The sequence below is a fragment of the Oreochromis aureus genome, linkage group 22 (assembly GCF_013358895.1).
Source record: "Oreochromis aureus strain Israel breed Guangdong linkage group 22, ZZ_aureus, whole genome shotgun sequence".
NCBI lineage: Eukaryota > Metazoa > Chordata > Actinopteri > Cichliformes > Cichlidae > Oreochromis > Oreochromis aureus.
In genome coordinates, this window is record NC_052962.1 from 26,190,499 (window position 1) to 26,216,409 (window position 25,911).

The window sequence follows — 25,911 nt, forward strand, 5'->3', positions numbered from 1 at the left end:
CTGATTTGATATGAGGCGTTGTGATGTGAGCTGCCTATTGAAAGGCTGTGTGTGTCAAAAGTTCAGCATTATACAGTACATGACAGAGGTAACAAAAAACCGTGTAAACATGTCATTTAAAGCGAAACCACTTTTAAATGAACCCCCGCAACAGCTAAAAATAAAATATACGATCTAGCAGAAGGCTGTAAAAAGTCAGACCAGAGGACTCCACCCTATCACTAAGTCAGCATTCAGTGTCTTTTGGTTCATATCCTCTTTTCACTGAAAGCACAGGTCCATTAAAGGTCATGAATTTTACATACATCCTTGTATGTGTGTGCATGTGCGTGTAATGAATAAGTGAAGGTGTGCTGCACTGTGCGTGCCATCAAACACGTCACGCACCACAGCTGCGTCCCGCTTCCAAACACACGTGGTGCCCAGGGTTACATAAGCCCAGAAAACATTCACAGTATGAACACACACACACTCGCACACACACAGTAGATGTAGACACAGCTGGGCCTCTTGCTCACATCTCTATCCACTTTCATGCTTTCTTAGCCTTGCAGTCCCTCACTCTCTTAAGGTTTCTCTTTTCTTTCCATCTTACAATGCGAGTGCCTCTTGTTAAAACTTCACCTCCACAACTCTTTCCCACTCCTTTACTCTCCACCTGTCCCAAACTTCTAACTCCCTTTTCCCTATAGTCCCTCCACATCACTATTCAACTCAATCCCTTCTCCTCCAACAATATGATACAATTGAGAAAATCTTGCATTTCCTCTTAAACCACTGTCATTAAACTGCATGTGTTATCTTTATATGCTACCCCCTCTCAGTAAATCTCATCAAATGAAATCAGGGACATCTATGCCAGAGATAACATAGTCTGACAGGCATGAGAGTATTTTTGCACCAACAAGGTGATTCCCAAAGCACTTTTAGTTGAAAACTTGACATATCTCAGCATGCTATATAGTGCATTCTTGAAAAATGTGAGAAAACTGGACAAATGGAGGACAAAAAGAAGTGACAGACCTATCCACATCAGATCTAAAAGCCATGTCCCCAAGAAATAGGAAAAAAATCCAGCAGAGACCTGACACGCAACCTGAGAGTTGCATCAGGCTCTTTAGTTGATCTGTCTAGTGTTCACTAAAGCCTCATCGGGATTGTTATAAGTGGAAAGGTGGATTTCAAGAACCAATTCTTAAAGAAGGGAAACAGGACAAAAAGGGTGACGTATAGAAACAGACACTGGAACACTGTAAGTCGTGGACTGGCGACTCTGAAACACTAACCTCAACAATATTGAAGCAGTGTGGGATCATCTTGGCATGTTGAAGAATAAAGGTAGTGATACCAAATATTACCTTCAAAGCTCATTAGAACTCTGTTTTTGCCAGATATACTCTGTTTCTATTCAATAAAAAAATCAATAAATAAACTTCAATAAATCACTGCACCCATTTCCAATTTTACTAGCAAAATATAAAGAAACGAGGAGTAGCTCAAGACTTTTGCATAACACTGCACATTTATGGTAAACAGCAAGTTTAGTTTTTTACGTTTTCAGAGAAAACTGAAATTCAAAATCAGAAATAATTATTATGCAGCAACATCATTTTGCAGTTATTCTCAAACAACGATTTTGCTGATCTATTTGCAGAAACATCTGATGAGAAATGCTATGCATCTCTTCTCCATTTTTTTTTTTCCCAAGTAGTTATTGTGTTACAACTGGAGCTGTCAGCAGAAGTTCTCCTCTGCCAAAACTTACAAGAATTTAGAGACTAATTTTTAATTAACTATTTCTAAAGTTCTACTTTTCATCTCCATAGCTGCCAAGGGAAATGCAGCAGTGTGCTCTAATGGAAAAAACTCAATCGTCACCATTAACAATGGCAGTCAGTTGAGTCATGAAGTAACAGATGAAGCTTAATCTTATAATTAAAGCTCTGTGCTCCTTTAACTTTTTCAAAAAGAATTCTTAAAGCAACTATGAGGTGCACAGTCTCTGATTGTCAGTGTGGTAAACACATTAGGGTCGTGATACTAGACTAGCATTAAAAAGGGAGAATAATAAAATAAGTTGTTCTTTAATCACTGTGGTAATAATGCGCACATATCAAACACTTCATCTTTGAAAATCACACTTTTTTCTCTTACTCTTATGAGGCTAGATTCATCAACTCTTTCTCTAAATGTACAGTGTGGTGGATTAGTAGAATCGGGGGATTATCATAATTACAGAATCTATAGTGTAATTAATGTGGTCATTAGGCTGCCATGAATATTATCACACAGGATCAGTGAGCTCAGCAATCAATATTATAATTAAACCCCTCCACTGCACTTAACATTAAAGCTAGCATGACCACACACTTCATTCATGTGTATACGCACAAGTCAATGTGAATACATATATAAACACACATGCACTAACTTAGACACCCTATGGATTTATGCCCTGAATACTTTCGGGATATATACCCTATTATTCCTCCATCTAATTACTAAGCTATAATCAATACGCTGTTTTCCATGCAGAAATCAATAGGGCCAACCTGTACGGGCCTGTTTGGCCTCATAGTGAAGAAGAATCAGTACGGGAGAAGGGGTGAGAAAGGGTCAGAAAAAGTAAAAGGTGAGGAATGAACAAATAATGTGTAGCGAACAGGGATGAGAATATAGAGTTTGTCGCTCGAGGATAGAGGGATGAGATTTTGGTTTGACAGAGAGAAGAAAAATGGGATGATAACACGCATGGATGGAACAGATGAAAGGATAAAGAGTAAGGAAAATGCGAGGAGGCGGTGGCTAGAAAGAAGAGTGATGAGTGGTCAAGTTAAGAAGACAGAGAGATAGAATGGAAGTGGGTGTTGAGGCATCAAAAAGGAGGGGGTAGAAAAAGAAGGGGGGGGGGTCCAGCGGAAATGTAGATAATGGAAGTATAGCAGAAAATGGATCGGTAATGTCAGGAGAAAAGGTGGAAGAATATGGAGAGAATGCAGAAGGTTAAGCAAAGAGATGGCGAAATGGGGTGATGGGTTTTTTTTGAATAATGTGGACATAATGTTTGAAGGGATGAAAGATGGATGGGTGATAAAAAAGGGATAAATGTTAAGAGGCAAAGAAAATGGTTTGGGTGAAGAGGCGCTTTCATATATAGCTTTGGATACTAATAGACAAAGGTTGGAAGTGGCTACATTTACAGAAAACCCTCAAACATACTATGATACAGACGTCCCTGAGGAAAAGTCTTCCTTAGAAAATTAACTTTAAATACTATGTCAAACAAAGACTGCATTTATTCTTTATTCCAGATCTAAGAGGAATTGTCCAACAAGGCAACAGATGTCATTAACCAGTTATAGACCGAGATATTTGCTTATGTATTCTAATCCTTTAAGCTTGTAGTTATACAAACACCTCACAACTTTTTCATCAGCAGAGCAGTACAAGGCATGCATCCTGTGTTGTGAGAGACCTACTCCTAGCCAACAATCTGGGATAGGTTACAGAAACATGGAATGCAATACAAAGGGTATATGGTGAAGGAGAGGTGAAGGGTGCAAGGAATGAGACATGGAGATGGGGTTGATGAGGACAAGATGACATGACTTGAGGGAGGAGGGAGCAGGTCAGACCAAGAGGTAATAACATGAAAAAAGGAGAGGTGGATGAAAGGGTACGGGGTGAAAGACAGGTTGTTTTAAGACATAAAGAAAATGGATCTTTATTGTTAAAATGGAGAAATGGCAATTGCAGCTATATCAAAAGCTGAATGGGAGGTTGACATTATGATTGGCTTACAGACATAAAAATTTATACTTTATGCAAAATTACAATATCATATCTTATATGAGTTATATGGTGTGACTGGAACTACTATATAAGCAGGTGTAATTTAAGAAGATATACACATAAATAAGTGCGAGTATATTATTATTATTACGTGTGCATGGCGCTGAGGGATTGTCCAAAGGAGTCCTGAAGTGATCCTCCTCACACAAGCACACCATGGATCCTTCCTCTTCTGCGACACTGTTGGCTGGGCAGGGGAAACACTCCTGCTGCCTGGACGACATCTTGTAAGAGCCTGGTGGACACGCTGGAAAAGAAAAGCAGTTTGTCAGATATGTCCAAATTACGTGATATATCACATTACATACATTTTTTAAAATATATGTAATATCCTTTTGGGAAATGAACACATGAAAAACATATTGCTATATCAAGGAACTGCACGTTCACAAGATAATTCTGCAGATATGCTAACAGTTTAGAGCCTTTTTTTAATCACATAAGCACCTCTATTTCACTAAGCACGTTAAAGCCTTTGAAAAAAGAGGGAAAACTAAGAATGAGTGTAGAAAAATGAGGAAAGCCAGTGAGACCTCAGTGAAGTATAGATGAGATAAAAGATAGGATTAGAGCAGAAAAGTAGAGGAGACTTTGGCTAAATCTATCTGACAAACACAATTCTCACATTACATGTGATCGGTGGACCTGTGCAAATGGCATCAAAGTCTGCTACTGGAATGAACCAGCTATGCAAATGAAAGAAAACCAATGAATCGTGCAGACAAAGCTCCGAAGCCCGAAAATTGTATTTCATTGTGCTTTCCCCCCTTGTTTCGCCTTATTTGGTAGTTATCCCAAAGCACGCATGAACCAAAATACAAAAGGTGAGAACGTGGACAAAGGTGATAAGTACTCATGACCTTACATGTGTAAGAGTACACACCATGTAACAGAAGCTTATCAGTGCAAGTGTGACAATGGGCGTGCATAAACACACACACTCAAACTCACTGAGAACAGCTTATTTTACACTCTCCCTGTATGCAGTTTCATTTTCCACTTGCCGTGCTTTTGTAGCAGGTGATAATGGGTGTGAAATCAGGCAGCCAGCTACCGCTCCACGCTCTGGTCTCCTCTCTTCTGAGACTGTATTCTAAACAGCGGGTCTATATTAACAGCTCTAGCAAGCTTTCTACCCCTCTCTCTCACTCTGCTCGTTTTCCAATCTCCTGCCACACTATTCTTTCTTATTCCTTTCATACCTTTCTTTGTCCTTCTCATTTTTTTTGTTTCGTCATCGTCAGTCTTGTTAGGTTCCAACTTTGGAGGCATGTTCATTTTTACCCAGAGTGAGAAACTAGTGATTGACATAACCAGTTAGTATACATTAAATTAGTTTACAGACGGTAGATACTGCTTTTGAGAATATTTATGGACGAACTACTTGGTAACAAAGGCCTTAGCCACGTAAGTCTAGGGACTGGTTGTTAACCCCCTGGCAACCTCCAGTTGCTAGGGAAAAATGTGAATTCCACAGCCAGATCACGAGTGGTTGCTAGGTGTTTATGGCTATCTCCAGGTGAAATCACCTATAAAGAGGCTCCTTGTGATTGCTTTGGTCACTAGAAGTTTGCTGTGGTCGCCTGCAGTTTGCATGGAACAAGTTTACTCGTATAGAAATAATCACCATTTACTCTACATGCTGTAGTGAAACTTGAAAAAGTGCAAGATAACCCAGGAATGGAGAATGTTAGCTTTAACGTGAGAGTTGTGTTTGGAGAGTAAATGGAAAGTGTTTGCTTTGTTGGCATCTTCCATGCAAACTCAGGCTTCTTTGCGACCAGTTTCACACTAGGGGCTGCCAGCAACCTCGTCAACCACTCATCAACCAGCTGCAGAAAGTGAATAGGGAGCTTTAGCAATCAGTTTCAGAAGAATTACCAGCAACCTGTACCAGCTACTTGCAACTGGTCTGGGAATATACATTTTACCCTCAGAACCAGTGGTTGCCACATGGTAGCTCTTACACACACCGTTGTTTTACTTACCCTAATACTACACACTTTCACATAAACACACAAAAAAAAGGGAAAACCAACAACCAGCAGAAATATTTGAAGCTAACGATAAGCTGGCAAGGGTTAGCAAGTAATAATAATAGTCCATATGTTACATGGTAAATGGACTGGTACTTATATAGTGCTCTTCTACTCTAACTGAGCACTCTACTACAAGCCTCATTCAGTAAATCACACACACATATATCAAAGCACCTTGTCTAACATCGACACACTCACACTTTAATGCATTTATCACTGGCAGCTTGGGATTCTTTATAAAGGACACTTTGACATGAAGAAAGGAGAAACTGGTGATCAAACGACCATCCTTCCAACCCAGTTTACCTCCTGAGCCACAGCTGCCCCGGCCCTGAGTTTCCAAGATAAATTCTTAAAAATTAAAAGATGTTCAATTCACATTCTTGGCTATGTTTACTTGAAGAGCTTGAATAGGAATTAGGAGATATCATGAGCCCCTGTAACCATGTTATCAACTGTGATTTAAGGCAACAGTGCCCTGTCTGAATTATGTGATAAAATTTATGGGATTTATGGGAAATTACAGTTAAGAAGACAGCACTTTTCCCACCTGCAGTACTGTGTCACACAGTCAGTAATGGTGATATATTTGTATGTGACACAGGCAAGTTGAACACAAAAGCCTTCCCCTGGCTCAGACCAGTCTGAGAGTGTGCACGTGCCTGTATACCTTTGTGTATGCATGTGTGTATTACAGCCCTGTGTGGCATGTTCGAGGCTGTAAGAACCTCGTAATCGACTTTCTAATGTCTGTCATTACACAGAAAAAAGCCTCTCGCTTTCAGCTCAAAGCACAGCCAAGCATGGGGACATAACAGAAACACACACACACCCTGTCAAGCAGCACTGAAGTAGACTCCCTTTGTTCCTGACTGTGCTGCCACTATCCTTCCCTTCGCCACAGCAAGAACATCAAGCGTGAATAGCACCTAAATCAAGGCAAAATTATGCATAGATCTATGAGAACAGAAATGGGTTTTGCATTTTCTACCTATCATGCTTAAAAGCAGGCTAGCCATATGGCTGGCTGCAGTTCTGACTTATCTCTTCAATTCAGCATGGATAGACATTTCGCTGGCCCACGATGGAAATGTGTGTCTAATGATAGGGGTGTATCAAGACAATATGTGCAGCTCAGATAACAAAAGGAGCTGGCTTTGAATGATGCCCGTCATTTTCAAGGGATTCAAAGGGTCGCCAAAAGCCAGTGCCAGAGAAGGTCATGTCAGTCAGCATGGCCACAAGCCATCTGCCAATTGGAGACAGAGGAGTTAGTTTAAAAGGCATCCAGCGGTGAGAAAACAAAACGAAAAACTGAACAAAACAACGGAGATACTTGTAATGAAGGGTACTCAAGAGTACTCATTTGGTTGTTCTCATCTTTAAATTACAAGGTGTATAAATTTAAGTGGAAATCAGAGTTTCAGTGAAAGTAAAGGAGAGTGGGTGGTTAGAGAACTAGAGAGACAGAAGGAGAGATCTGCCAGGACAGCTGGCAAACCAACTGATCAATTTGTCCTATGTGCTGACTGGGAGCCTCGATTAAATGAAACACGGCAGCACATGTATACGCGCACGCGCACACAGAGGCATATTTCTTCAAGGTGTAATGATATAGATATGCAGCGACATGGCAGGTCCTTGGGGTGGGGGGGTGGGGGTAGTGGATGACACAGTACGCCAACTGCTGTGAGAGATTGTTCAGAGAGACAGAGACACCAACAGACAAACAGATGGCGTGTGAGAGACAGAAAGACAGTAGGCTATGTACTGTACCGAGAAAGGACATTAAACAGGGAGGGATAATAGACTCCTTCAGCTTGACTGATAGACAGAACAATAAACACAGGCATGGAATGCATACAGATGAGAAACGCACTGAACGAATGAGTGACAGTGTTAGAAGGTCATCTACAGTAGGAATATATAAAACAGCAGAAGTGCTCTGCTTGCCATAGGAGCTTATCGGTAGTTAGAAAAAAAATATAGGAATATGATTGCAAAACTTGTTATCAATCTTTCTTAGAAAATTCATTATTACTCTGACAGTTTGAGATATGCCAACAGTTTTGCCTTCTAATGAATAAAAAGTAAAAGGCCAAAGAATCCACATTTCAATGAGCTTACAAATGACTTTAATAGACTTTTGTCTTTGTGGGAGGAATCAATTTATAGTTTGCCCTTCTCTCTTATTTTCTTTTTCCTTTCTTTTCTCTAACCTTAAACATGCCCATTAATAAGTCATGAAGCACTTAATACAATACATGTGAGCAATGAATTGTTTCTTTTCCTCCCTGACAGCACACATTAATAAATATTAATAACCCTAAAAGAGGTTTGCTTTAGACCTTTGTGCGCGCACACAGACACACTTGCACGCAGCTAAAGCCCAAGAGAGATTACACATAGACATAACGCGACGATTTTTTGCAGAGGTTTTCAAGGAATTGAACAAAGTATGATAGTCAAAGGGGTAATGGTATCATAGAGAGATGGGGATGTGATTCCAGCAGTTGGAAATCAATAATTGAGAGAGCTTTAATTCAGATGAGTGCTGCCTGTGTAGCTGACGCTGATTTGAATTCTTTAGGCTTCCTTAACATCCAAAGAATGAATTCTCATTACCATCTTTTACACACACACACACACGGACACGGACCTACGCACACATACGCGCACACACGCGCACACACGCGCACACACATGTAAATCTGCATCTCCGAATCAGAGAAGTAGGGAGGTTGGAGAGAAATGACTGATTAATGTGTTTAAATGTGTCATGCTGGGTCAAATTATTAAAATGTGAACTGATGAGGTTAGGGTGAGTCTGACTGAATTGGACTAGTTGAAATTGGACAAAAGTAGATGGGGTCAGTCTCATTCCACATGATAAATTGGCTGAAGAGAATGAGATATGGACCATACTGAACCAATGAAAAAGTGCTGAAAAATACTGTTTCAAGCTAAGACTTTGGAGCTTAGGGAAAAAAAAGCTTGGAAAGTTACCAGTGCAACTCTCCAGACTGGAAAACAAAAAGACTGTTAATACCCTGGTCAAGGCTCATGAACAGTATGTGTAAATTTGGGGAATTTACATGTATAGTGCTGTGCAAGTCATTCTTTATTTTTTGCCAGGAAAATAGGAAATAGGTGTAGTAACTTACTGAAAGGTGCCAAACATAAATGTTTACACATACTATGTAAAGCAAAAACCGAATTTGTACAGTTGAAGAGCTTAAAAATCAATAAACCCATCTTCAACACAGCCTGAACTCTCTAAGGCTCTCAGGAATAGTTCTCCAGGTTTCCTGAAGGACATTCCAACGTCTTTAGATGTTGGCTGGGGGAGACCAATCCATGACTGACAATGTTCTGTTATGTGTTTCTTTTGTCAGGAATGCTTTAACTGTACTGGCGTTGTGTTTGGGATCATAGTCATGCTGAAAAGTGAAGCTGTTCCCAATTGGACGAATTTCCTGTTACTACAGAAAGTTGGATTACACTGTTGGATTGGATCACAATGTAACAGTGTGATCTTATTTTCATAATTCGATCAATTTTTAACAAGATGGCCCAACACCCCTAGCTGAAAAGCAGGTTCAAAAAATGGCAAAACCTGCTGGACCGTTCTCCTGATCTTCTGTAAATCATCATTAATGATGATTTGAACCAAAATTTTCAATTTGGATTCATCACTCCAAAAGACCAGTTGTCACTGATTTTCAGCATGGATATTGCGTAATTTGTGTAAAAAAAAAAGAAAAAAAGAAAAGAAACATCACTCTGAAATTGGTCACGGATAAGGACTAGACTGAAAATGAGTAAAAGGGCAGCCAGTGGCCAAAGAAAAAATCTGAAAGATCTTCAGAAAGCCTATCGCTTAAGACAAATTTCCAATAATTACAAGAAAGTCTGGCTCTTTGGAAGCAAAATATAAAGAAATGAGAGGTGATCCAAGACTTGTGAACAGTTCTGTCCTTGTATATTAATAATTAAAAGCTTTAAATCATGGGGATGAACTATACAGGTTAAGGTAAGAAAAACAAAAACAAATAATAACAAAAAAAAACAACAACTTTAAATCAATGCTTCTAATTTAACATAAAAAAATTCCTCTTATTACATTTTTAATGTTCTATATTTTTCTCTTTGTTTCATGTTGGACAAATTAATGTTTTGACTTTTCAAAATACTCTGTCAAAGAGTAAGATAATGGTCTTCTTTGGCAATAAAGGAAATAATACTTGGTATAGAAAGCTAAAAATTAATAAACCCCTAGAAACTTGTCTGTTGCACAAGCCCCTCCCCAAAAAACCCGCTACCACGTCATCGGATCAAACTGTAGTGTATCATATTCATATAAGCAGATTTTCTGATTTTATAGTTTGAAATTAAGAGACTGATGAAAAAAAACAAACATTTCGTGACACTTTCCATGGCCTGCTCTTTTGGAAGATACAATTTTCTCCTGAACTAACATGCAGTGTCATAACCTGTCTGCGTGTCTAGCTGCTTTGAAGATATGACCAAGCCTTGAATTACAGCATAAATCCCTGTTATTAGCTCAAAGTAAAGACCTCATTCAAGTCACCCACTGACTGGATGCTGCTTCACAGTGTAATCGTGGAGAAGGCTCTGAGCCGTGCCATTCAGGTCAACGCTTTGCTTTATCATTTTATTCTCTGTTCTGCCCTGGTTACCGCAGACTGACATCACACAGAGAACACAGGAGGATAACTAGCGAACAAAGCCGCCAGGGGTATTAATGTCAGCGGTGCTCTGTACAAGCTTTGCGCTGAAGACATGTCTAATTCTGCATGTCAAGTGCAGCATGTCTACGCAGTGACAGACACATCACACGCAAACAAAAGCACACAATTACTCACAGTTGTGAATGCAAAACTCCCACGGATCCATTCGTTGGCTTTTTCACACAAGCATCCGCTTCAACACCGAACATTTAACAATATCAAAGTGGTTACATCACAAAATAGACACAACAAAGAGCTGTCATGTTACATCACAGCAACAAAGAGCCAGGCCTGAACAGTTTGGATCAAACAGAAAATTCAGAGAGAATCAGCCAACATAATACAGCAGGAGGGAATCACAAAAATGTACGCATAGTCATGGAGTTATAAGGTCATGCATCTATTTTTGTGAGACAAATGTTTGTTAACCACATCAATTTTTCATTCTAAAAAACAAAAAAAGTTTCCGTCCTTATTTTGGGGGCGGCACGGTGGTGCAGTGGTTGGCACTGTTGCCTCAATGCAAAAAAAGGTCCTTGGTTTGATCCCCATGCCTATGTGGGTTCTCTATAAGCTTCTTTGCACTGTCCAAGAGCAAACATTAGGTTAGCTGGTTTTAAATTGTCATTAGGATAGGCTTTAGACTGACCCCATAACCCCAAACTGCTTAGTGAAAGACGATGGACGCTAGTTTTTAGTTGAACTTTAATAATAGATTTTGAATGTAAGACAATCGCTGAAGCTTCTAATGATGTATGCTCACTCACTGATTTTTTCATTAATAAAAAAAGGTTCCTTATTCCCAGGCTATGGCTTTGTTGTACTTGACTGTTAATAACAAAATTACTTAAAATTTGACATTGCTTAATATACCCAGGATTTCTCCTTGTGGCATTGAAAATGGCAAAGTATTTTTTTGTGATATTTGAATCAAAGTCAGACATTTCAGTGTGATGACAATACTGAGCCAGACCGCAGTCGCAATTGGCATAACATTATGGAAACAAGTGTATGCCAAAATACCATATTTATTACTTAAATTAATCAAAAGAGGCATTCCTTATTTTTATGGTCTTTTATATGAAAAAGTCATAAAGAAAATTGGATGGCGTGAGTATTTATATCCAGTTTTATTTCATTTTTAGTTGCCAAAATACTCCAATAACTATGAAAGATATCAATCAAATGGTGGCACACAGACAAATAGTGAGGCGACTGCCAAAAACTAGGAAACCATGGATGAAAACACTGACCCACTACAGCAGAGTTAAATATACTTCTTAAGGTGAAGGGACAGATGCATTTGGTGTTCTAAAAACAATTGGAAGTCAGTTATTGTGGTTTAACCCGGTGATATTGCACACTTTATTGCAGGAAGCTGTGCTGCTGTGGCAGAGGCTCTGACACAAAGCTCAAGGAAGCAGTTAAGGTAATTTAAAAACACTCCGACTCCCTAAATTGCCACAGTAGCTGTCAAAACTCGATTCCTTCACAAAGTAATTACTTCGTCATAACTCAACACAGACATGGTGCACACATTTTACATTCAAATGTAAGCTTTACAGTGATAGAAAGTTTCCGTTTTGAATAAATATCTCAAGAACAGTAATAGATGTTATAAAGTCTATCATTCTTGCTCTAGATGTTTATTGAGGGTGACAATAGCCACATTGTAGAATGACTGCAATAAAGACAGAGCATCACCAAATCCACTGAGTTTCATCCTATGCTAACCATGTCAACAAAATAATGCTGAATATATTTAAGTCTGCTTATGTTTAAACCACTTTATCTTTGGAAATATGGGCCGTGAAGTATCTTTCTTTTTAGTGCTATTGCCCAATCCCTTAAACCTTATACGTGTATAAATATATATGTATACACGCATATATATGTGTGTATATATATATATATATATATATATTAATATGTAGATTGCATATTACGGCATGCCATTCAATGTTAAAGGGGGCATTAGATTGATATGATACAAAATAAATCAGATATGTTTACATGAATGTGGAAATAAACAGATGTATTTTATTTTACCCACGCAAGTGATTGAAGTAGACAGATGTCCGTAGGGTGCATATCTGTATTTTCTGAACACATTCTGACTCACTTGGCTCATGTGCTGAAATGTACAAAAAACCCACCATACACGGGCACATAAACACAGCAGACCATCGCTGACTGTTGACAGATCCTCCTCTTCTTTTCTCGTTTCCGTGTTTTTGCCACTGTCTTTAATACCAGTGCTACTTCGACGTTTACCTTTCTCCCATCTCATCTTCTGAAATAGCTCTTGACTGCTATCAACTCTGCTCCCTGCCAAACTCTGCCCACTCCCCAACACACACCCATCCCCCCCGACTCCCCTCTATCATGTTTGCTACCCTCCCTTTCTTTTTGTCCATTATTTGCCATCCCTTCTTTTGCTCCAGCAATCATTTTCCACAGGATTTATCAGGGGTTGTGGAACAAAAGGCTGAGAAGGAACAATTTCTGGATGTTATTGCCTCCTTCTCTCCTCTCCTCATCTTGTGCACATTTGCACTGTTCATATTTGAGTATTTAGCTCTTGTTCTTATCCTAAATGACTACCATTAAGTACACTTTTTTTTTTTTAATCTCTCACCCATTTTTGTAGAGGGGATGGTGGACTTGAAAGTAAGCTAAATATGGCTCTTTTATTGCATGGTTCCCAACATTAACCCCCTGTTTGTCTTCCTTAAATACATAGCTTTTACCCACAATCACACGCCCTGGATTTTGACTCTTAAAACCAAAGAAAAAGTCAAATAATCCAAAAATAAAATCTGACTGCTCAGTGCTTTAAGCGGCACAAACTGACTTTATTCACACATTTGATTGGAAGCTTAACTCTTTTTGACAGATGTCTGCACATAAACAACATTGTGTGACAGACTGTAAATATAGAGTGGTACAGTATGTGGTAAATAAGGAGTGATTTGAATAAAGGGAAAAAAATGACTGACCCTGGTTTGAAGCAGTCGCTATAATATAATCAGCTCTGTTTGTGTGTTACATCTCCATGGCTTATTGGGCTGGGATTTAATCTTTTCTCATCTTTTGGTTTCTATGGCAAACACTGAAAAAAGAGTGTTTTATTAACGTCTGTTTTTATTCAAACCTAATATGACATCATCAACTTAACCCTCGAGCTTTGACCCTCGGGTTGACCCTCATCCAACTGACCTTATCCTTTTAAATCTAACTGTAAAACCACTGAACATCATTTCAATCATGAGTTTCTGGCTGTTTTATCTTGCCAGGGCCAAGACTTTTGAAGATGTCCTCTCTATCGAGTGTAGTGATTCGTCTGGCATTGTGATAGATGGTTGAATAATGGTCACATGTCATGGGAGGACTAATGATTAGCCTATCAGTGCCCCAACAGAAGCAACATTGTCAACTGGTGTGCTTCTGAACAGCAAATTGATGAAGATAAATTCTTGTTATTTCACCTCGCTCCACTCTTAAAATGCTGCCATTACCAACATGTTGACTGTGCTATGTCTTAGTGATTAAGTTCGATACATTGGTTTGTAGTGACTGATTTGGTCAAATCTCCTCCCCCATGGAAAACAGTTAGACTGAAGAAAATGGAAATGGCTGTAACAAGCTGACAAGCCTGATATGAGGCTTTGCTAAATTGTCAGCCTCATCCACTGATTACTGTTATTGGTATACCAAATGTGGGGACTTTTATTTTTCTTATGTGTGTGTTAGATGACTATCACTAAGCTTAGCCACATCCTTATTATAGTAACATGTCACCTGCACACAAGTCCATACTACACACATACTACTGCATGCATACACACAAGCAGGAGTAGGTGTTATGCGAGGAACGGGGTTTTGCGGTGGTCCTACGCACAGCTTTGCAGACCATCGTATACATGTAGCTGATGTATATGCACTGCCACCAGGGGGCAGTATCACAAATATCCAATCTTTGATATTGATGCTTGTGCTCCTTGCCTGCCAAAAATAATTATTATATCATATTATATACAAAGAGCTGAAGTGAAAAAGACTGAGCCTTCATACCCACAGGTGATTATTACTGTCATGATCACCTTCATACATGGAAAGTCTCCCACATACTTATCCTTCTCACTTAACATATCCATCATATAACCATGGATACAGCTTGCTGCACGAGACGTGCACAGTTGGAATTTGGTTCCTATATTGCGTGCACATATTTGTTTACATATGTTTTTGAACAATAAAGTTTCCGTATACATTATGTGCATATCAGCTGCGAGTTGGCAAACAGGTGTGCATATGAATGTCAGCCAATTTCAGGTCGATCGCACACAAAACGAGATCCAACGTTCTGCTCACACACGCTGTTGTGCTGCGTGCTCGTGTGTATTCTGTTTCGCTTGGCTGTCACACTCGGCTAAAACGCAATTCCTCCATCAAACCGAGAGTGAGGATAGCAGGTAAGAAAGTAATATTGATTTGTAATGCTCCTGAAGGTTATACACACAGCAGTCTTTCAGACACTTACATCTCTCCCCATTTGCGATGGCAATATGTAATGTCATTCTTCACTACTTCCAATTTTTCATGTATAAAAATGCATTTAAATGCATGTCTTTACTGTGAGTACGCTGTGTATAACAACCACAGGCTCAACCACAGTATGGGATGGAAGAAAAAAAACTGCTGCCAACATGTGTTTGTTTTTGCTATGGACTCAAAAATAAAGACAACAGAAATCGTCTAAGAGTAAAACAGGAAAAATAAACTATTGCAGTCACTTCGCATCATAATTCACTGTGACACACGATTACATTTTACATTTCCTAAACATCTAATCAGATATGCAACTGGAAACTAATCACATGCACTGGTGGAAACATTAGGGATGATATGGAGAGTAGATGAGAGTTTGTGTTTTCTTGCATGCCACTCATCTTTGTGTGTGTCTGCATGAGTATATGCATGTGTGAGTGTGTGTGTATACCGAGTACGTCCTGTTATGAAAATTACTAAGCGTAATCTCCAGCCAGCAATCTGTTGTGGCACACCAGAGTCATTTGATTTCTTTGAATCAGCTATTCAAATCTGAGATGTGAACTTGAATGAGTCGCGCCTTCTAATGACATTCCATTTTCATTTGCCTCATCAGCCATTTTCATTAATACTGTGACCCAGATATAGACAAATGGGCCTGATAAATTTGATTCCCAAGAGTACAGACGGATGAGCAGTGCTGCATATCTTTAAGTACAGTGGAGGAGAGGAGAACGGGGAGTGGCGTGGGGGTTGCTGTAGAGCTTTTCATTCTATCTAATATCTTGTAGAATTGTTAAAGGAGGATGTCAAGGGTAATCAGATAGCCCCTCAAGCCTGGAAGACACACCTATTAGAGTCACTTAGAGTGAACTGGTATAAGTAGGTGCGCATATCCGTGTGAGTCAGTGTTTTTTTACAAGTGCCTATAAGAAAGTGGTGTGCATCTTATGCAGCAATTTATGTTTCTAATACGTGTGAAAGAAAGTGTGCCGTTGCATGCATAAACACAAAGCAGAAAGAAGATTAGATGCATATTCCAGTTACAAACATTAGCCTCAAGACAAAGACTCTACTTGGTGGAAACAAGTGTAAGCCTCCAGCAGACCTGCGTATACAGAGTTGTCTAGTTTAGATTTTTATATTTTTTATGGTTTTCATATAGCAACCAAAAAATGGGAAAATCCTTCAATGTAGCCCATCATAAAATGCACCAGTCAAAACAAACTAGTCTCAACAATTTGATAAGATAGTGTTTTGAGATTAACTTTCTTATGCTATCTGTCTTGGATTTTTTTCTCTGTTCTTTGTGTAGATTTCCCTCACATGGATTTATATACTCAGAGAAAGCCTCAGTGATTCACCTGCCTGACTCTCATTTGACATGTTACTTGTATGCATGAACAAAGGTTAAGTCTCAGTGGTCTTAGTATCCAGGTAAAACATAAAAAAACATCTATTTGTGTGTACGAATACAAGCCAATTCAGTCTGTCCATTGTAAATGAATTAGATGGTTGAAGTACTAAACAAAAATCAAAAATATCCCAAGTAGCAGTTTAAATGAATGATATAACTCTAATTCAGAGTTCCAAGAACACCAGATTGTTTCTGTCTGACACCAGTTTCATAAAGACAAGACTGCAGTGTTCAGCGGACCATCTAAGACAAACGTAATCCCTTGTCATCACTCATTCTCTGCATCATTTAAGATCAAGCGTCTCCGATCCAAACTTATTAAATAGCTAAACAGGTGCAGCGATGGATGGAGATAATGGTGGGGGGTCACTTGGACGATACGGGTGATTAAGTGTTTTCACCGGTAGGGGAGTCATGGCCAAAGCATACGACAGTTAAAATGTTTTTATACGTGTATGTGTGTGTGCGTACGAGAACAAGACCCCATGTGATGAGGAACAGTTGGTCTATCAAGGAGACGGATGAGGTGGGCTGATCCCCCTGCCCTTCCCAACCCCCGCTGGGTTTAATGGCCGAGCTCCATTTCAGGGATCAAAACACGCATACATAAACATGGATGGAAAGATGATGATTTTCTGAAAAGAGAATCAATTTAAAAAGATTTTTGCCAAGAATTTATGGATCCCAGTATCCTCCAAATTACTGTTGTTCTTGCTGCAAAAAAACACAGTGATCACACCAGCTTATAGTCAGCAAGGTCTTCCTGTGACAATTACACCTCAGAAACTGCTTCCAGTAATAAAAACTGAGCTGAAAAATTCGGGCGGGAGGTTCTTGCAAATCAGCCATTGATTATGCACTGGAGAGCCTCCAAGTTAAAGAAAAACAGGAGAGAAAACGCTGTTAAATTGCAGCATGCTTGTATAGAAAATGTTATTTTCAGAAATGTAATTTTTATCAGAATTTCTCTTTTAGCTATGCTCCTATATAATTTATAATAAAAAACACAGATAAATTGCCAGGTTCCCAAACACAACTAGGTAAATATAAGTATATCAATATGCACACAAAACACTTGTTTAACAGAACCTTATTTAAAAACACTGTTAATCATTCTTCAAATTACACTACAAAAAAAAGCAAAACACTCCTCCAAAAACATACATCAACATGATTGCTCATACATACACAAATGCAATGCGACAATTAACGCAGCTTAGTGCGCCCGCTGCTTGAATTAAAATTGACGCCTTGCAACGCAATCACAGGCCACAATTAAGCTGTGAAGGTAAAGCGGCCTTGACCTTGCTGTGTAATTAACAAACTCTTCTTTCATTAATCCCCCCAACCCATTCTTTTCCACCCCCCTCTAAATCTTCCCCCCTATGTCCCCCATTTCACACAATGTCTTCCTCCTTCTAAGCAGCCGTTTAATTAAGACATGCAACATGGCGTCATGAAGAGTCAGGGGACAGAAGTCAAGCAATTAAGGGGACGGAGAAAAGAAGGCATGAAAGGAGGGGGAAGTCAACAAAAGAAAGAGAATTTGGGACACAAAACAAGAGATGTAAAGAACTTTATACTTCGATGAATGACTGTGCTTAGAAGAGCATTTGCTGTACTACACAATTTTCCTTAGAATACTCTGCAAAGCAATGCCTTTGCCAGAAATTATGGTCCAGCCACTGAAGCATGCGGAGACAGACTGAACGAGACAGTGAGTCATCGAGTAAAGTGACTCAAGGAGCATTACACTGCCTGCGTGTGTTTCTGTGAATGCAGCGGTGCACGTCTGTTTAAGTGTGTGTATCCTAGAATATGATGGTCTCGGGCGAGTGCATTGGACACAGCAAGCTATTCATAGGGCAGAAGGATGCTAAAAATCTGTGGATAAAAGAAGCCTTAATGCCTTAAACCAAATGTTGAAGCTAGCCAGGGAGCAACGGAAAAGAATCATGGGGCACAAGCAGACATGGCAGACGTTTCGAGACCCACTTTACTGCGCTATTTACTGCTTCACTTACTGCTGTCAACAGCCATTGCCTGATACAGGCAGAGAGTTGTGGTGAGTCAAAGCTTTAAATAGGAAGGAAAATTAGACAAACAGGTGGCTGAGGTGGTGGAGACTCGCTGCGCAGTCTTGTATTTAAAATAGTAGAAAAAGTCAAAGAGAAACAAGCAAGACTGTACAAATTAGAACATCAGTTCATTAAGAACACGCTGCACATCAAAGGTCTCTCCTCTCTTTTCTGGACCATAAAAGATAAACTGTATGTGCACAAAACCTCAGGGTGATGCATAATAAGTATAGATAAACACTTTCAGTCATTATCTTTTAATTAAGGCCAAAAAATCCTGAATCAATCCAGTTTATACATTTCAGAAACTACAAAAGTCATTACTGACAGTGCAGATGAAGCTGTGCTCCTAAAACATGTTGGTAAAACTTGAAAAGTGCTGTTACATGAAACCAACTTGCTAAATTATATTGAACAGTCAAAATTGCATTGCTGGTAAATCAGACTTGACAGTCAGGCTCTAGGAGTTGGTCAAATCTGCAGACCAGACTACTACAGTGCCTGTCATAATATGGGTAGAAGAGGGAGACATTCACACCAGTATCTATCAGCAGCAGTTACAATCAAGCACTGGCACTAGGAGTTTACCTTTACAACTGCCCAGTTTTATGCCTTTTCCTTCTTCCACTTCCACACTACTGCTGTTAGCGTGCTGGTGAAGTGGTCCTCTGCTACCTCTGCCTTACATCATTATTAAAAATGGTCTCTGTTACGCTGCTCATCATGACGGCGTTAACACTACATAAATGTATCCTGGGGATCAAATAACACACTGGGAATAAATCTCTCCTGACGTGCAAAGCCTGCACATCAGATTATTCCACTAAACAGTGGAAATCAGTATTTCAGTACATACCAGTGAAGTTTAGCATTATTAGTTCAAGTTGATTGAGTGACAAACAGTAGTTTAATCCTCTTCTGTTGTGTATACAAGAAGGAAACCTATGAATAATCTGCTATTATAATAAACTGCTTTCAGCATATGGGGACTCAAAAAAATTTGCCCTTGTGAATTTTTTAATTAAAGAAAAAGCTTACCTCTCAAGGCCCTTGTAAGAAGATGTTTAAAGCTACAAGATGCTTCAAAATAAAGTAGGAAGACTACCAAAGTATTTAGCATGCACCAATGTGGCAAACTTATTTAATGTATTTGATTCAATTACTTTTAACAATACAGTTCATAATTCTGGACTGCTACTGAAATAGTCCACTTCTCTCTTTAAATGCAATGTTAAAAGAAAAGCAAATTGTCAATTCAGCAGCGGCCACTGGGCACAACTGGGGCTAAAAGAATAAAACACCAAGATGTGTAACCCTACATCTTTATTATACACCTTATTCAAATCCCCATATGCTGCAGCACCACTGATGCATTAAACAGACGCTATGATAAAATCTTACTCTTATTTGACTGGGTAAAGTTTGGTGAAAAACAGATATAATCAAACACTTGTTTGACCCAGTCATACTGGAGTGTTAATGGAGCAAATTTTCAGTTACAGCATTTCTCCAAGCAAACTTCAAGCACAGCAAACACATTGAAAGTGTTGGTCGGCGTTGGAGCCAACAAAGTGTAAAACTTGTCCTTCAAGAGATTTAGAAGCAAATAAAAAAAGCTTTTTAATAGTGAGAACGCACACAGAAACTGTTTTGTAAATACACTTAGAGAAAGTATGACGAAAAAAAATGCAATTTGTGCAAAACAAGAATAAACTTTTCTGCACAGTGCATAAAGATGACAGAGGTCATGGAGGGAGATGGAAAGACAAACTAGCAGCATTATTTAGCTGCTGCGTGGGAGTGTTATGTGTGCAAGAGTATCGATTTGTCTTTCCCCTGAAGCGTTGTAGCATCATTTCTCCGTTTGCATTTGTTTTGCCTTTTATTTCACTCCCTCGATCCCTGCTTTCCTGTTGGCTGACACCCTCCATACTTGGAGCTCTCTATTGCTGGAAGGCAAGCCCAAATGGACTGCGAGTGTAGGGGGGTATGTGTGTGTGCCTGCGTTTCTGTGTGGAAGCACGGAAGTTCAATAAAAAGCTTGCTCTGTATTTTTAACTAAGCCTCGCTGTGGGGGGGGGGGGGCACTGCTGAAATGGCTACAGTGATTACTATACAGTTCAAGTCCTCTTTCTCCATACAACCAAAACTGTATGCAGTATTGATCCAACACCACACTTCCCCATTTATTTACTTCAGGATATTTCTGTACTAAGTGCAAAAGAACTAGATCATAATGCAATACACAGAGTATTTATTGAGCGTTTCTATTAATGAAAATCATGCATTTCTCAAGAATTCAGGTAGGAGAAATAAACTTTTCAGTTTTCCTCAAGTTGTACAGTTGATCAGTTATCCAGTTTGTTATGTGACATTTCGTATTTTGGGAAACATTTTCAAAGCTCACAACATAAGCTTTCTTTAAAAAAATAAATAAAACCTTACATTCTAGTTTCTCTTTGCTGTCTGTGGCATCTAATTCCAATACACTGAAAACATCTGGGTCACTAATATAACTTTCCTGAATCTTTCAGAATGTGTTCAATTTGAGCTGTCAACACTAAAAAATGCACATGTATATAGTTTAGTGTTTGTGTGGCCCCAGCTTTAATAAATTAGATGAGACACATTTCTTTTCTTATTAGATGGACATCTGAAGAGCACAGATCTCTGCCAAGGGCAATATGCTAATCAAATGTTTATAAAACTGTAACACCAATATTAGAAGCACAAAGGAGAGGCCAACACTCGGATATAATTATGAAACCGCTGCCCGGCACATCCCCTGTGCCACCTTTAGGGAGTTTTCCTACTAATATGACACTGCAAACAACAAATTAGTTGTTTAAGAGGAAGGTGATACAGTTTCTCAGCACTTGGAGGTACGCTGCTGCCTTTCCTTCTGTTTTTAAAATGCACTGGGTGTATAAACTAAACTGTGTTTTTGTCTGTGTTTTACAGATTGTTTCGCAGATCATTAATAAATTAAAAAAAGAAAACAAAGCACACTACATTCAATTTATATTTCAGTTTTACCTACTGTTAAACTGAGGTTTCACTATGTGCTTTTGCACCCTGGTAGAGCTGGGCTGGCTAGACCACATGCTCCTCCAAATTTAATAAAAATCAGCCTGGTAGCTTTTGCATAACCCTGCTCACAGACAGACAAAATAATAATAATAATAACAACCTCTTTGGTACACTCTGTAATCTGCCAGACTAGCTGTAAGGTACCCTTCTAGACCACGCTCAGCATCTTGCTACAAATGCTTACTGTCTCGTTTCTTGGATTGAAAGCCTGAACAAAAGGTCCTGAGGTCCTGGTTATGCAGAGTGGAGATTTCAGCCTGACACCCTATATCCCTTTCTCCACCGTAGTCACTCATACACAGTCATTCTGTCTATACCAATGGCTTCCTTCTACCCCAACTCACTTGCTCACTGCTGCTGCCTGCCCTCTGCTGCGTTGTCCTTGTTACACTTCTGCCTTTGGCACATGAGCCAGCTGCACACAGGGCCGACTTGGGTACACAACAACTTATGCAGAGGCTACAGACACACAAAGGGCAAGTGGTTTTTCAGGATGTAGCTGCTTCATTTCCACATTTCTTTTCTGGTTCATGTGTGGTATGAATATTTGGCCAGAGCCACAGCTTAAATAGGAAAAACAAAACCAAATCACCAATGATGGTTAAAAGAGAGACCAAAAGGGAAAACTATTTTAAACTAGGAAACAGACAACATGGCGAGACACTGTGAGTAATTCATTAGGAGGTAAGACTATGATTATTTTCCAGGTTGGGTTGGATAGATTGTTGCTGGTAGTAGCTGGCCAGTTGTAAAGTTGCTTGCCAAAATACCTTCCCATCTGGATTTGAGGCTCTGCATCCTTCCATCTCATCTGCTCTTCTCCTTGGCCTCTATTGATCTGCACTGCCCCTTTTTGCTGACCTCCTCTGATCACCCTCCTCTTTTCCAACCGTCTTGCACTTTCACCTCTGTTCACCCATCTCCCTCTCACTCGAACACTTGTAAGCTTTTTTTTTTTTCTTTTCCTCCCACCACTCTCTCTATTAAAACCTCTTACTATCTGCACGCCCTGAGGAAAGAGCAGAGAGTGAGTGGGATCACTCCAACTTTGTGAGAAGCGGCCACGATCCAAGTGTAAAACGAAAACATTCGTCCACAGACACACACAAAGTTGGGACCTAATGCACACACAAACACACGATCATCCAGAAACCCAGAAGCAGAAACACCCACCACTATTTCCATCTCCAACTTAATAATCTGCTAACTTTCTCCAAATATGCTTCCAGCTTTCTTGTTGGCAACAGGAAATTAACAGAGCTAGCAGTATGCTTAATGTAATTTCCCTTTTCCAGTGTGCAGCCGGTGTCTTTCTATAGTTTAGAATAAAGTATGCATGCTGTGATTTTGGTGTCATAAGAAATATCTAGGCTATTCTTTCTCACACAATTTCCAGTCATATGTTCATAGTTTCACAAATGTTGGAAATTATAATCAATGTTGAACCTTTGAGGATTGTACACGGAGTTCAGTGAGCAGTTGCCATGGTTATAATGGGATAAGACTGCGGTGTTACACCCTAAGCTGCAATAAATTAATAAATAAAGCTGTAAGCTGATGGGACCATCATAAAAAGAGCTGTGCTTATGGGTTCTGAAAGGGCTTTTAAAACCCCCGAGCACAATAATTAGCAGCATCACTTAACCCTTTGCACAGTAAACTGTTTTCCTTTGGTTTCCACGATACTCCACATCTATATGTGCCAGTTTATCAATACCTCAAGAATATGTGATTAACATGCCTTGACACTAACATCTCCTCTAGTGAAAGATCTCTGTATAGATACTAAAACATCCCCCGAAGTACAGATGATTTCCCAGATCCCATTGCATATGAGGTTCTATGTGCTGTACACCTACAAGACAGAAATTTCAGCTTTTATATGGCAAAATAAAATGTTTAGCCATTTACTTTTTAGACTTTGTTGTGAATTGTACTAGCTATGCCATTTCTATTATTGTAGGGTGTTAACCTTACAACACAAAGCAACTTAAGGCGATTGTTATTGTGATTTGGCCCAATAAGTATATTGAATTGAGCTGAACTGAATTGAGTATTGTCCTTAATACCAACATACATTTTTCTGTGATCTAAAAGTGTTAAATCACATAAGAAGTAGATAAATCTGAGTGCAACAGACTGTGGGAACAGGAAGGCTAGGTAAGAAAAGTGAGAGGTTAAGCTGAGGAGGGAGTCTAAAATAAAAAGGAATTCCCTTTCTCGCTTTGTCAGCTGCTTTGATTTGTTGCTCCTCACACTCACAGATACCAGTTCAGTTCAGAGATGGAGAAAAAAAAGCATCCTTCAAGGAGAATGCAAAGTTAAACGTGTAGATTCCCTGTCAAGTGTAAGACAGCATTTATGTCACCATGCATTTCGCTGTGCACTTATAGTACATAACAGATACACACAGATGCAAAAATGCACAGTGGTTTATGCAGTATTCAAATGGGTTGTAAACAGAAACATTTTTGCAGACATCCTGTTGCGTGTCAGATGACATAGGGAAACCTACCACAGTGATGTGAGAGTGTAAGAAAAAACATGTGCTAGCCTCCAGGAAGAGTTTGTGTGTGTCAAAAATGAGACGCACACATACTCGGTTTCTCTCAGTTTTCTCTTCTTTTTTATTTTCTTTCCTCTCTATGACTTCCTTACATGTTATTTAACTTTCACTAAAGTAAAATTGTAATACTTGAGAACTCCATGTGAATTAAAATACAACTGTATTGTAAGTACACTTTTATGTCACAAAGAAATGGTATGTCTTGGAAAAGACTTTTAGGACCTCAGCTGTTGCCCATTTATGAAACCACACAAATGCAAACCTATTAATGCTGTCATCTTTAATCTGTGACAGTAAGTGGCAAAGTGAAAGTGAAGCCAAAACCCTGTGTGCTGTGATTAAGATGGAGAGTGGTTGTTGGTTTTTTGGTTGAATACAATTCTGCTTTCTGAATCTGCACATGTGAAAAACACATTTTCACACGATCCTATTCAGTCCAGTGAAAACCTAAGTACACCCTTACTGCTTCCACGAGAATCAACAAATTCACCCTGAGGTCAGACCCCGCAATGCTCAGAGAAAATTTTTTAAAACAGAAGCACTACATCTAAGACTCTACAGACGTCAGTTAGCATGTTAAATGTTAAAGTTCACGAACAGTTCATTGAACAATTATGGCTTGTTTAGAACATTCTCCAGCAGAAAGCCTCTTGTCAATGAAAAGACGATGGAAGCATGGTTTAGGTTTGCAAAGTTGCATCTGAACACACCAGAAGACTTCAGGAACAATATGTTTTGGAAAGACAAGACTAGAGTGGAGATGTCTAGCCGAAATGCACAGCGTCACGTTTGGCTAAAACCAAACACAGAATATCAGCACACTCGATGGAGAGACAACGATTTGGGTTTCTATTGCAGCCATAGGACTTCATTGAGCAGTCATTGAGTTCACCATCAACTCCTCTGTATGGTATTCTGGAGCCAAATAAAAGGCCATATGTCTGACATCTAAACCTTGATGGCGTTTCACACACAAATCAGTGGTTTATCAATCTTTTCCAACCTGAGAAAACAAAGACCATGTTGAGTATATGATAGCAAGTTATCATGACATGATTATGTAATTATTTCAGCACTTCAGTTATTAGGCAATAGTAGTTTGACTCTCACTAACATGCAGCAGTTCCATTAGCATTCATCTTGCACAAAAATCAAATCAACAGAAGAAGTAGTAATGGCAAGGTAGAATACTTTTAAATTCCCAATTTTTCCTTGTAAATTATTGCCCACTACTCACCACAGAAGACTAACCCTGACTGAAATATTTATACTGCCTTTTGCTTTTAAAAATCTCTACAATCCAACAATTCCATTCAAAATTCAGGGCTTTAAGTGTCATTGTTACTCCGCTGAGAAAAAGAAACTCAGTACATCCTCACATGCAAGCATCCATGCACACACACGCAAATACAAACACACTCACTATCACTGTTCTCATCATCCAGACACATGCTCTGACAGTACCAGCTGGGCAGATTAGATGGCATGACAGTTTATAAGAGAGGAAGTGAAACGAACAAGGCAGGAAACAGCGCCAAATATCACGTACACAGCCAGGTCCACTTCT

The 25,911-nt window shown here is 39.3% G+C and overlaps 1 protein-coding gene across 1 annotated transcript in view; it reads right to left on the reverse strand.

Moving 5' to 3' along the window:
- LOC116317133 (ephrin type-A receptor 7-like) overlaps nucleotides 1-25,911 on the reverse strand; it is a 152,868-nt gene that overhangs the window by 52,430 nt on the left and 74,527 nt on the right. The window contains exon 4 of the mRNA XM_039605104.1: nucleotides 3,944-4,099. Coding sequence (XP_039461038.1) covers nucleotides 3,944-4,099 — 156 coding nt within the window. The remainder of the gene's footprint in view (nucleotides 1-3,943; nucleotides 4,100-25,911) is intronic.